Raw genomic sequence first — 10,500 nt, 5'->3', positions numbered from 1 at the left:
GCGGATGCTTGCTAATAGTTCCAATCATAAGTGCATAGAATTCCAAGTCAGGGATGACATGCTAGCAGTGGCCTCTCCCACATAAAACTTGCTATCGGTCTAGTAAAGTAGTGAATTGCTTAGGGACAATTCCGCAACTCCTACCACCACTTTTCCACACTCGCTATACTAACTTTATTGCTTCTTTACCTAAAACACCCCCTAGTTTTTATTTACGTGCTCTTTATATTCTTGCAAACCTATCCCGTTACACCTACAAGGTACTTCTAGTTTCATACTTGTTCTAGGTAAAGCGAACGTTAAGCGTGCGTAGAGTTGTATCGGTGATCGATAAAACTTGAGGGAATATTTGTTCTACCTTTAGCTCCTCGTTGGGTTCGACACTCTTACTTATCGAAAGAGGTTACAATTGATCCCCTATACTTGTGGGTTATCAGGGCCCACAAGCCCTGGGGGCGCCCCCCTGGGACGCACCCCTATGGCTTGTGGCCGCCTTGTAGGTCTTCTAGCCACCTCTCCAAGTCTCGTGGGTTTCTTCTGGTCTAAGAAAAACCACCGTAAAGTTTTGTTCCGTTTGGACTCCATTTGATATTCCTTTTCTGTAAAAGTCAAAAACAAGGAAAAACAGAAAGTGGCACTGGGCACTAGGTTAATAGGTTAGTCCCAAAAATAATATAAAGTAGCACATTAATGCATATAAAATATCCAAAGCAGATAATATAATAGCATGGAACAATCAAAAATTATAGATACATTGGAGACGTATCACCACTCAGCTATATTCCTCCCATTATGTCTAACATCTTGCTATTTCTCCCTGGTCGTTTCTATCTCCTGAACTCCTCATGTTGCATCTTGTGCCTCACGACGTGATGTTGCTACTCTCTCGCAAATACAACAATGTCACAAAACATCATACATCTGACTATTTGTGTTCCATTTTTTGTTCTGAGCAACCACGCTAGCTATGGGATTGTGTGTTGCCATTTTGATGGAATTCATGTCCCATTACTACATGTGAGCGATTCTTCTTGTTTTGGTGCCAAGAACCACTCTTGTCCCCATTGTTGCCAATACCCATTCTTTGTTGTTTTGGTGTCGAGAACAATTACTGTCTTTGCCAAGTTTAGGTTGTTATCATCCATGTTGCAACAATATCCCGTCTGTTATGATGTCCGATGCTGGCAAGGGCGAAATAGACAAGAATTAGAATAGGGTCGTGGACTCATTCTTGGCTTCGTCTGGCGATAGATCAAGTTCCAAGGGTTAAGATAAGACAGGATGATTATCCTCTGAAGGTGATACAGGAGCTATGACTAGCTGTTTTATATGCACTGCAGGAATTAGGCGATAACATAACCTTGAAATGTGCTTCAGAACCCCTTGATGTATGGTGGATCCGATAAACCATCAATTTTTGGAAGCTGTTTGTAAAATGGGAAATTCCATGTATTAGTAGCTTTTTGGTGATATACCAAGTTGTTCCTTTCTGCAGGGATACTTGAGGGGGCAAAGTTATCGATGAGGTATTTGCAGCCTTGCAAAGGTCTAGCTTTACCCCAAATGTTGTGCAACATCGTACCTGGGGAAATCCCAAAATCTTGTACAATGATTCAGGGGAAAACACCACGGTGACTTTGATCCGAGGAAAAATAGTTGTTCATAAATATACCACGGTAATTTGTATGTAAATATCATGATAATATATGCATTATAACCTTGATAATTCAGGTACTAACACCCGATAACATTGACACAGTGGAAAAAGGTTAATGAAAAATATACCCCTGGTAATTCTGTGTAAATAATATGATGATATATGCATCGCAGACCTGATAACATACATACAAACACAATGGTAACTTTGACAATGGGGAAAAGGTTAATGGAAAATATACTCTGATAAATTTTATGTAAATAACATGGTAATATATGCACCGCGGACTTGCTAACTTACATACAAACACAACAGTAACTTTGACGCTGGGAATTTTTTAATGAAAAATATACCCCTGATAAATTTTGTGTGAATAACATGGTAATACATGCAGTGCAGACCTAACTACTTACATATAAACACAAGGTAACTTTGACCCGTATAAAAACATAATGAAACAATACATCCGATAATTTATATGTAAATAGTGTGGTAATATATGCATCATAGACCTGATAAATTACACGCAAGTACGACGGTAACTTTCACCGAGAAAAATGTTGCTGAAAACTTCCTTTGATAAATTATGTGTAATAGCATGATAAATTATGCACCATAGAGCTGATAACACATGTGCAAACACCATGGTAATGTTTGATCCGGGGAAAAAGTTGTTTTTGAAAACATACCTGTTAAGTCATGTGTAATAACATGGTAATATATACACCGCAGACATGATAACTTACTCACAAACACCATGATTACTTTTTAACCGAGGAAAAATAGTTGTTAATAAACGGTAACTTCTGAGTAAATAAGTTGACAATATATGCATCGTAGAGTTCATAACTTACGCTCAAACACATTGGTAAATTTGCCCCGGGTGAAAAAATTGTTGAAAACATATCCCGATAACATTTGTAAAAATAACATTGTAATTTGCAGAAGTGGTAACTTACTTAACGCAGGAGTGGTAACTTTTAACACTAAAAAAAGTCGTTGGAACATACCAACATGGGATCTACTTTCGAAGGTCTTGTCGCGACGATTTTTTTTTGTAAAAACATATTTTACATCAGACCCGCGTTTTACGTACCAACGCATTTGAATTTTTGAAATGTGGAGAATCTAGGATGTCATGATATCCTGCGTACAAACATCAAACATATTCCAGTAATTTCTGTGTAAATAACATGGTATAGGCACCACACGCGTGATAATTAGGTACAAAACACCGCGATAACTTTTAACGAGGAAAAAATTGTTGAAAAACATACCTCCAATAACTTATGTGAAAATAGCACAGTTATTTATAAATCGCATACTCGATAACTTACATACAACATCACGATAACGTTTGGGAAAAGAGTTGTTGAAAAATATCTTCCCGTAACTTTATGTGAAAATAGCACGATAATATATGAACCACATACAAAATAACTTATGTAGAAACAGCGCGATAACTTTTTTGACCGGGAGAAAAAATTGCTGAAAACATACCCTAAGTAACTTATGTGAAATAACACATTAATATACAAATTGCAACCCAATAACTTACGTAAACACTATGGTAATTTTGATCAAGGGGGAAAAGTTGTTAAAATCATACTCCCACGACAACTTATGTAAAAATAGGACGGTAATATACGAACTGCATACCCGATAACTTACGTACAAACACCACAGTGACTTTTGACTAAGGGGAGAAAAAGTTGTTAAAAAACATAACCACAATAACTCATATGAAAATACTAGATAACTTGCATACCACTGGCGTGGTAACTTTTGACCTAAAAGGAAAATCATCGGAACATAACAATATGAGATCTAGTTTCGAAGAATTCATCAACACAGATTTTTTATGTGAAAACGGTTTTCGCATCAGGCCGATGGTTTGAGCTACAAAACATTTTAAATTTTTAGAATAGGGAGAACCTAGCATGACATTAACTTTTCTGTCATCTAGTGCATGCATGTAATTAAAGAAAAAAATGCACATGTTACTTATATGGCACATGTGTGCCAAATATCAGTCCTAAACTTTTAAAATTTGGCTAAAAAGAAAACTATGTAGCCAGCAACGAGACATGCACTGACCTTGATTTATTTTACTCTTGGTTTCAAACGGAGGGAGCTTATCTCTCAAGATGTCTGCATTTCTTTTCTGCTCAAGTCGTCGGTTGCTTGTGTAACCGATCACAATTGACTCGTGCGACGAGATGGGCAAAAATCTTTTCTATACTTCAACGACCATAACCGTTGGCAACGGTGCGTGCACGCCCTTCTAGGACATCGCACCACTTATCTACTACGCTTCCTCTTGGAATACTTAGAAACTTCGGGAAGCCCTCGAGATGATGCTTGGGTTCGCAAGATCAAGGTCACTCCCAAGTTCACCCTCGAACATATTCGACAATTTATTGAGTTTTGGTCCACCATCCGCGACTTTTCTCTTGAGGTGCACGCCGAAGACGACATTGTGTGAAAACACACAAAGCGAGATATACACTGCCAAGTTCACCCACTTGGCCCAATTCTTTGACATCGTCCACTCCCCCATGGAGCTTGCGGTGTGGAAAGCCTGAGCCCGCCCAAGGTCAAATTTTTCACGTGGTTGGCCATGCAAAATAGGGTATGTACTGTTGGCTATTTGGCCAACCGGGGGTGGCCCAATTGTGGGCTTTGTCCTCTTTGCAAGCGCGTGCAAGAATCCATCAACCACCTCTTCAGATGCCGGTACACTACTAGACTTTGAGAAATGATAAAAAATTAGCTCCAGCTCGAAAGCATCAACACTTCCACTTGACACGGCCAACCGAAGAGTGGTGGATCAGGCTCTCCGACTCTACCATACCGAATAGGAAGGCCATGGCTATCCTCTCCTGCTCACCTCTTGAACAATCTGGAATGGAAGGATCTTCCAACTCAAAAGTGTCCCGCCAACGGTTCGACTAGTTAACCTCAAGATTGAGGCTCAAACTTGGGTCACCGCGGGTACAATGAAATTGGGATCCATCCTGCCGGGAGAGTAGGCCTTTTGTAGCGGTGTAGTAACACAAGCATTAAACTCGTTTTCCCTCTTAATTAATGAATGAGGCAGGTCTTTTGCCTCATCTCAAAAAAAAAATCACACACAGCCAGTCAGCCACACATAAAAAAAATGTGAGCTGATGTATACATGCTTTGGCTTTCACGCTAAGCAGGCTTGTGAATTGGAATTGATATCACATCCCTTAGTAGGTGAGCGCCCTTATGAAAAAAGGCCAACAATATCTTAGCAACAACTGAAAGAAAGCACACGCTCATGTTATTCCGGAAGGAGTGATCCTTTGGTCAGGTCTGAAAACATCAAGAAGGCGTACAACTCCAGAGGAACTGGCAAATTATCTAATGGGGAAGTAAAGTGGGGCAAAGATCTAATTTTCCCGATTATCATAGTTTACCCCATTTTGTCACCCAGGCTCTCTAAAACTCCAGAGGAACTGGTTAATCTCCATTTACGGAAGATAAACACCAAGATTAATTATTGCAACTTGCTCAAATTACATTTGTGTATAAACTATTAGGATATCAAAATCGCTCTTATTCACTGAAGAAGGCCACAGCAACCCTACAATGTGAAGAAACAATGGCGGCCTCCTTGTGCAAAATCAAATCTTAGCACCATGTCAGGATAAATCAAGTCTCAACCGTCCACGAGGTCAAAATGGCTTTTTTTCTCTCTCATTAAGCTCCTATGTGCCGCATGGTTTACCTGCGCTTCCGAGATTTGCCTCTAGATTTCCCCTTCTTTTCAAGATTTTTTACCCGATACCCAAGAGCGGCAGCATCAGGTTTCTCCAAAGAAGACTGCTGGGCTGCCGTGAGTGCTAAAGGTGACTTTTCTGAAGGTACTGCCTTGGATCCACCAAACATATTCAAGGCTGAATTCAGCGCAGGTGCAGACGGAGCTTCCCAAGCAGGAAGATTAAACAACTTCCTCACAGCGGGTCGACGAATAACTGATAAAAGAAAAAATCAAAGTATCACATGTTATGAGCTATTAGACCATCAAACAGAACCTAATGCCTTGCAGCAATCATCGTTGTCTCAGTTTTTAAAGACTCGAAACATACTCACCAATACCATATACGAGGGAGAACAAGTTCGACGTGACCCAGTAACAGAAAATTCCCTGGAGAAGGAGAAACCATTAGGAGATTAGGACGAAATTGTTGAATACTGTGAAAATGGATATATTTAGCACACTTGACTAGCTCCTCTAGAAAATACCCATAGGTGAAAGATCTCAATATTATTATACCTTGGCAAAATTCATTGTGAACGGGACTGTCATGAGTGCCATTCCTCTAGAAAATGTCTTCATTTTATCAGCCATAGAATTGCCCTCCATTCCTTCCTGCAGGTTAAGCTGACATAACACAATATATTCACTATATTAGAGTGCAGTACTGGAAAATAAAGTAGCCAGCACAGCAAAATTTTCAAATTCACAATCAGCGGTAAGAAATTCTGGATGTTCAGTAAATAAAGGGTGCCATTAAAGCAGAGTTGCCAACTGGATGCAGACATGAAGAGTTTGTTTACCTTTGTAAGTGTTACAAACAAATGCACCATTTGACAGGGATACATGCTTATGCACTTATGCAAGCAAGATGGTATAGAACAGAAACGGAAGGAAATTCAGGTCTGGATCGTATGTAAAAAATGATCACCCCTAAATCCTGCAACACTAAGCATGCAAGCAAGAAGCAGCAGCACACCAAGTTTGAATGCACAATTATGGACAGATACACAGACATCACAATCACACCAGACAAACTGCATACCTCCACTGTGACCAAGAAGGTCAGTGCTGCTAACACAGGACAGATGTAAAGAGGATCCGGGGTTGTCAGATCAGTAAACCAAAATACTCCTCCTGCTTTCATTGAAGGGACTTTCTCAACCATGTTATTTATCTACAATCAGAAAAACAGCAAGGTAAATAGTACATTTATTTTCTTCAACAGATAGTATAACATGGAACAATCAGATGGGCAGAAAGAAGCAGGACTCACAGCAAAGAAAAAGCTCATGAACATTGGCCCTTGGATTAGCATTCCTTTTAGTGGACTAAATGGACTAACACCATGCCTAAAGGAAAAATACCAAAAGTTAGAGTAACTGCACCAAAGAGCAGTATTTCTAATACATCATGCACCACATAAAAAAAAAGCTATCTTCACGATGTGTTCAATAGTGAGTAAGGTGCTCCCAAAATTTTGAACATGATCATTTAACACAAAAATAGACATCTGTTGTCATTTTTATTGAAATAAAGACAAGAATAATCTAATGAAGGTTACATACTTTTGAAAGAGTGCGGTCATTTTATACTTCCCCTCTAACGCTGCTTTTGGATCCAGACTCTGTATGAAATAAACTTGAAAGGTTAAAGCATGAGCTGCATGAAGTATCTAACTAGCAGAAGTTAAATAACTGTTCTCCATGACCCACTCTCTCATGAGTTGGCAGTACATAGTATATTCTATACAACAAAAGCACAATATCTCACATCCATTGCATCCTTAATGGCTTCCATCTCTGGTTTTATTGCCTGAAAATTGGACAGGTTTGAAAGAAAAAAAATAATCAGCTGAGAATTTACATGAAGGAAAATTATTCCTTACCTACTAAAGTACTACCGACAAAATAAATTCTCGGAAGACTGAAAGAGTAAAAAACTAAACTAAATACAGTGATAGCATAGCATGTGACTTGCTAAAGATATCTTATGAATATAAGACATGTTAAAACCATGGGCCAAGCTTGAAACAGCCTACCAAAAAAGCCAATCCCAACCATGGAGCAGCCCAGCCCACCGGTAGACATATATTTTTTTCAATTAAAAATATCAAATTGATTACTTTAAAGTAAAAAAAATGGTGTCTTGTAATCACTTCCCTATGAAGCGTTTCAAAATTAGTTCAAGCTTCCGGGCTGAAAAGAAAGCATGGGGCAGGGCCAAGCCGCTGATGAACAGGTATAAGAAATAGCATCTCCATGATTCATAGAAGAGTTTGCTGATTGGAATGCAGTATTTTAAAGGTAAATGTTTAGAATCGGCCAGTCGCCTCGCACGCACACCTTTGATTGGTCGAGCCCAGGCGCGAGAGCCATGCCTCCTATATTGGCCCCGCCCACCGACAGTGACCTTATCCTATCCCCTCGCGTGCGTCCTCTTCTTCCCCCAATTCCCCTCCTCTCGCACCATCTCTCTCTCTCTCTCTCTCTCAGGCAGAATAGCACCCACCTGCTCCCTGCTACCGAGGGCATGGCCACCCTCCTCCTCCTTTTGCGACCGGCGCCTGGGCCACCATGACCGGAGACCCTGGAAGCTGTGACCAGCCTAGCCAGAAGCTGCGACCAGCGCCCCGGAAGCCGCAACCGGCACGCTGGGCCGCCGTGACCGTCACCCCCCTAGAAACTGCAACCAGCTGAGCCAGAAGCTGCAACCGTTGCTGGGGAAGCTGCAACCGGCGAGTGGGGAGATGTGACCGGCGTCCGGTGTAGATGTGAATGGGGCGGTAGTGGAGGATGTTGCGACCGGCGACGTCCGGTGCTGGGACCGACGACCGCCCGTGGCGAGAAGCTGCATCCGTGGTGCCTGCAAGCTATGACGGCGACGACCATGCACCACGACATTTGCTGCAACCGGCATCTCTGGTTGCTGGAACCGGCGATTCAGGATGTTGGAACTGGCGATTTGGGGTGCTGGGACGGTTCTGAGTGCTCGAATGGCAGTGTAGTTTTTGCTGGAACCAGCGACTAGCGGTGCTACAACCGCTCACAGTGGGAGCTGTGACGGTGATGGCAGCCGACGGTGACAGGAGCTGCGACCGCTGAACGGTGGTGGTACAACCGCCTACGGTGGAGCTGCAACCGTAGCGACGGCGGAGCAAGGTGTTGTGCCCGTCGACAGCAGAGCTGCAAGCAGGGGGGGGGGGGGGGGGGGGGGGGGGCACAAGAGGGCATGTCGACGGCATCGATACAGGGACATGCTACTACAAGCTGCCGGCGGTGCTGCAAGGAGTGTCTGGCGTCTACAGCAAGCATGGAGGTGGATGGCAGAATCGGACAGCGCACGCGTTTCCATCTAGCGGCCACGGGCAACCGGCCCAAATTTCATCCGGCCTACCGGTGCCTAGCATGCCCTATTTTAAATACTACAAAGAGTCAAAATTACAAACAAACAAAAAAAGTAAAAGACATATTAGCGCAGTGCAAGGGGCATGTGTTTTGGACAGGAGGGACCAGCATTGCATCACTACATGATTTCATGTGGTAAAGATAAGGTTTCAAGACTGAGTGCCATGATTATGTAGTTGGTAACACCCAAAAATCACATAGTAAAGCAGGATTCGGAACTGAACAGGGGAACTATATGTACATGAATAAGAAGTAATTCACACAATAGGAGAAACACAAATATTTACATAAGAGGTAGTTAACCACCTCACCACTCTGCCACAACAACTCGACTGCTCATGTGTCTATCTGGCAGTCTGGTCATGTAGGGAAGACAGTGATTACATGTTCCCCCAATGACACTAGTTAGGGCATCGCAGTGGATTATGGTATAATTCAGCTTATCCAACCAGCTTTTGTCCATTTTGGTGTTTGTTTAACCAACTTATCTCTAGTTCGCTATTTTCCCGCAGCAGATTACAAAATAAGCACAGTGCAGCAACTATAAGCAACCTTACACTTAGATCTGCATAGGTTTTGACCCACACGTACACTAGCACATGAAGCAAACAAACGGGCTAGAAAATGCACGCTGAATCAGACCGAGGGCACTTTACATTTAGCTTCTGGGAGGACTTCAGCTGGCTAACCAGCACTGGTATCGTAGCGGTCCGGATCAGCACCGTCGTTAACACGATACAAGCCCACCTGAGCACCAGACCAAATCCCACATGAGAGGCGTATATGAGCAAACCGAGCACACGGCCCAAAGAAACAGATCGCGAAGCTTACCAGTTGAGACCGGTGAAGGTATGTACGTAGTCAATGAGGTACTGCAGCGCGGCGACGGGGAAGAAGGAGTCGGCGGCGGCGGCTGCCACCTCCCCCGGGAACGGCGCCGGCACCGACGAAGCCACCGCCTCCGCGGCGTCGACAAGGACGCTCGCGGCAGCATCAACCTCTCCGGGTGGGTCCGGGGCGGGGGCGGAGGAGGAGAAGCCGCGGCGAGGTAGCCCCGAGTGGTGGAGAGAGAAGGGGAGGAGGTGGTGTAGGGTTTGGGCTGCTCTGGAAGCGGGCGGGAGCGGGGAGCGGAATGACGGGAGTGGCTGTGGCTGAGATGAGGGGCTCGGGGGGTCGTCGTCGTTGGAGCGGGTGAGCAGATGCGGGACGGATGGGTGGAAGCGGCGGGTGAGGTGGTGGGAGAAGCGGGAGGCGAGGCTCCTCCGCGCGGCGAACGCCATGGCCCTCGGCTTGGTGGGGTGGGGTGGAAGGCGACGCTCGGAGAGGAGGGCGGCGGAGCCGAGACGGCGGCGGGAGGAATGGGGTGTCTGAGCCACCGAGGACTCTAGAGTGGGCTTCCCGCCTCCAGGTGTTCGTTGTGGGCTTTTCTTGTTGAGGGTTTTTCAGTACAACGTCGTGGGTCAGATGTGCGGGCCTGGCCCATCAACAGTTATAAGATTGATCTAAAAAACCTAAAAGGGAGATTACACATAATTCGTCACTGTTTCCCTCCACACACAAAAAACATAATTCATCACTCTTCAAAATTCAAGTCATGACACGAGTCATCAGTGTTTTCTTCGTAAAAATGACAGATCTAGGCTTGATATCCA

At 43.7% G+C, this 10,500-nt stretch overlaps 1 protein-coding gene across 1 annotated transcript; it reads right to left on the bottom strand.

The window, feature by feature from the left end:
* Positions 1–4,942: 4,942 nt before the first annotated feature.
* Positions 4,943–10,277, bottom strand: LOC125510776 (mitochondrial inner membrane protein OXA1-like). Its single transcript, XM_048676043.2, has 9 exons — positions 9,680–10,277; positions 9,505–9,595; positions 7,215–7,256; positions 7,010–7,068; positions 6,718–6,793; positions 6,487–6,618; positions 5,961–6,068; positions 5,777–5,831; positions 4,943–5,658 (listed from the first exon to the last, which is right to left on the bottom strand). Exons 1-9 carry the CDS (start codon positions 10,126–10,128, stop codon positions 5,408–5,410), a joined length of 1,263 nt encoding a protein of 420 aa, XP_048532000.2. The 5' UTR covers positions 10,129–10,277; the 3' UTR covers positions 4,943–5,407.
* Positions 10,278–10,500: the final 223 nt, after the last annotated feature.

This window comes from Triticum urartu, chromosome 1A (assembly GCF_056163025.1).
Source record: "Triticum urartu cultivar PI428250 chromosome 1A, HENAU_Tu73, whole genome shotgun sequence".
Taxonomy (NCBI): domain Eukaryota; kingdom Viridiplantae; phylum Streptophyta; class Magnoliopsida; order Poales; family Poaceae; genus Triticum; species Triticum urartu.
This window is presented reverse-complemented; position numbering and strand designations above follow the sequence as displayed.